Source organism: Colletotrichum acutatum, assembly GCF_030867785.1.
Source record: "Colletotrichum acutatum strain CBS 112980 chromosome Unknown BDZ83scaffold_374, whole genome shotgun sequence".
Lineage (NCBI taxonomy): Eukaryota > Fungi > Ascomycota > Sordariomycetes > Glomerellales > Glomerellaceae > Colletotrichum > Colletotrichum acutatum.
Genome location: NW_026849368.1, coordinates 1 through 2,807, shown reverse-complemented (window position 1 = coordinate 2,807; position 2,807 = coordinate 1). Strand labels below are relative to the sequence as shown.

At 53.0% G+C, this 2,807-nt stretch overlaps 1 protein-coding gene across 1 annotated transcript; it reads right to left on the bottom strand.

Annotated features, from left to right (window-relative positions):
* Positions 1–337: 337 nt before the first annotated feature.
* BDZ83DRAFT_736621 (uncharacterized protein) lies at positions 338–2,807 on the bottom strand (the record flags this gene model as incomplete). Its single annotated transcript, XM_060513004.1, has 3 exons — positions 338–643; positions 690–773; positions 804–2,807. 3 exons carry the CDS (start codon positions 2,805–2,807, stop codon positions 521–523), a joined length of 2,211 nt encoding a protein of 736 aa, XP_060357005.1. The 3' UTR covers positions 338–520.

Below are 2,807 nucleotides of genomic sequence, written 5' to 3'. Positions count from 1 at the left end.
ACCAACTTGATGCCCATCTTGGATGATACTCCACGGCAACTCTCCTCCTATCCGAACGATCTCCCGTGCCCCGTACCCGACAATCCCTCGCTGATGTCATCCATCCCGAGTCAGTCTCCCGCTGTAACTTTCAGACTTCGTTAAGCTTTCCTCTGCTCGATGATGCCGCCCGCCGGCCCCGCAGTCACGGACCCGCCGCTGGCCGGTTCGGAAGTCTACCGGCTCCCCATTGTGAGCGGGATGTGGGCCCAATCCGAGGTTCATTTGCCGATGCGCCGCGGTAGACCACGTTCTGCAAAGGTCGACGGTTTTCCACGCCTCCTTCACTAATACCTTACCTACCTTACCTTACCTAAGATGTTGCTATTCCCTGCTCCGAGACCCGACCTGCCAGGCCGGAGCTCCCAAATCGAAGTTGTTCCAATCCTCCTCTCTTCCGTCTCCACCAGCGAACTGACTTGGAGCACTCAGCACGCCATGCTCGATTCTGGCCTTGGTCCGCGAACACCTTGCCTCGATGTCAGGTAATGATATCAGAAGCTGAGTCTACATGGGTTGGGTGGGATCTAGCACTCATGTCGGCGCTTGAAGGTTGGAAAGAGAGTCGCGATGCTTTGGACGCAATGGCACTGGGTATACTGCACTGTAAGCGCAACTATTAAGCACTAATCTATCATCGTACTACACACATAAGCGCAGAGCAATAATCCCTTGGGCGGCACGGCCTTTCCGACGACAAAGTTGCCGTCATAACACTCTTGCATCTCGGTGGTCTACATCTACATGATTCCAAGCCCCTTTACTTCCTTGCCCTGCTTGGTCTGTACCCACTCCTTCCGTAGCCTTGACTTCCACTCCTCCAGTTTGCACACCTGATCCTTAACCAAAATCTCATTAGCCTGAAGGTTGACTGTCAAGGGCGGCACCATGAGCCAGTCGTGGCTAGGCCTGCACACCGAAGTGTGACCTGGCTCAAACTTCTGAATTTTGATGACGTCTAAGCAGGGCATGCAAAACTTCAAGTCGATGCAGTACCGACACACTGCAAACGTTTCCGACGGCTCAAACCTCTTGAGGCAGTGGTCGCAAGATACATCGTTGCCTTCTGAGAAGATCTTCGTGAGGAATATCTGCTTGCTCCGTCTGTTGGGTGACAATGACATCCTAGGTGACAGCCCGCCGATCTTGGGCGAGCTCGATCGTCTTCGGTCAGCCTTCAAGTGACCGGAGATAGTAGCAGACAGCAACGGGGTTCTTGTCGACTGCCATAACGCTTTGGCATTGTCTTCGTCTCCGGCGGCAAGCAGACACCGCTGAAGGTGGCGGATGCTGATCTCGTCATTCTGAGGCTCCTCGTCCTCTAAGAGTTTGAGACATTCAGAGACGAGACTGTGGACGAGTTGCCGTAATTCTGTGTCTCTGTTGCGCAGACGGTATAGCACTATCAGGGAGATGGACGGCTCATTGAAGTCGAAACCAGCCATGTGGAGCGGGACATTCTTGTTCTGGTACTTTTCCTGCTGCTGCATGAGCTTCTCCAGCTTCTTGATCCATAGACCACTGGCTTCGGATACCAATGTCTGGTCAGCCTCCAGCGCTTTGATGAAGTATGCTCTGGTAAGCTGCTTGAATGAAGCAATGTACTCGATCCGGACAGGCAGACTGCCTTTTGCTTTGTAATCGTGAAAGCAGATCCTTTCATGAATGGGGATAAGAGTAGTGTAATCCTGCGCCGCCAAAAAGATGTTGCCGAGTGCGTTCTGCAGATAGAATTGTTTCCAAGAATCTTGGTCGTCTTGCGCGGACTGGATGGCACTACGGTAGCGTTCTGCCAAGTCATCCGTCCTCCTTGGATCTGCACGAGCCGCCGCCTGTGGAAACCAGTCCTTGATTGATGGATCAGGGATCTGGGTCAAGAGGAATTGTACGAAGCGAGAGTTTCCTCTATCCGCATCCGAAAACCGGCCATCCATTTCATCAGAGAGCTTCATCAACTCTGGAAGACGGTTGTTCTCGGTAAGGACCTTGATATAGGCGATTTGGGGTTCAAAGCCAGGGGCGTCATAGACGTCCATTGCCTTGCGACAATACTCGATCGATTCGTCGATGCGGCCCATGCGGTTGTAGCACTCCGCAATCTGAGCCTGATTTCTGTAGAGTCTCCATTTGGCACCTTTGACGTCCTGGTCGGTATTGTAAAGACCCTCAGCCATGCGCGTCTCCTCCAACGACTCGCATTCACGATGTAGTCTCAGGGCCTCTTCGTAGTTGCCATTCAGGCCGTGACACAATCCCATTCGGCCAAAGCTTTCCGCCTTGTTACCATCCTTATCGAAAGCGTTGTTGAAGTATTCCAGTGCTTTGGTGTGCTCTCCCAAGTTCAAGAGAGTACTGCCGATTCTCCGTAGCCAATGTCCCGTCCTAGGCTGATTCGCCCAGTCGGCGGCTTGCTGGATCCTCGTTTCCAACGACACATCCTGCCAGTGATATTCGGAATCGGACCATTTGCCGCCCCCCTCCAACAGCGGCAGTGACTGGACGACACCGAAACAGAACAACGTCGTCATGTATATTCGAGACCCTTCGCCAAGCCAAGCCTTGGCGAACGTCCTCCCCATAGGTTCAAGCAGTTTTGCAGGGCTTGCTGTCGCCGACTTGGTCCACTCCTTCTGCTCCGGGGTCAGAGAGCTTATGGCATCGGCATCTCTCAGCCACTGAGAAACAATCTCGATATTCCGGTCAGTCCAGATATCTAGACTTTCCTCAAACAGGTTCGTCCAGGTAAGAAGGATATCCGGGTCGGTCAT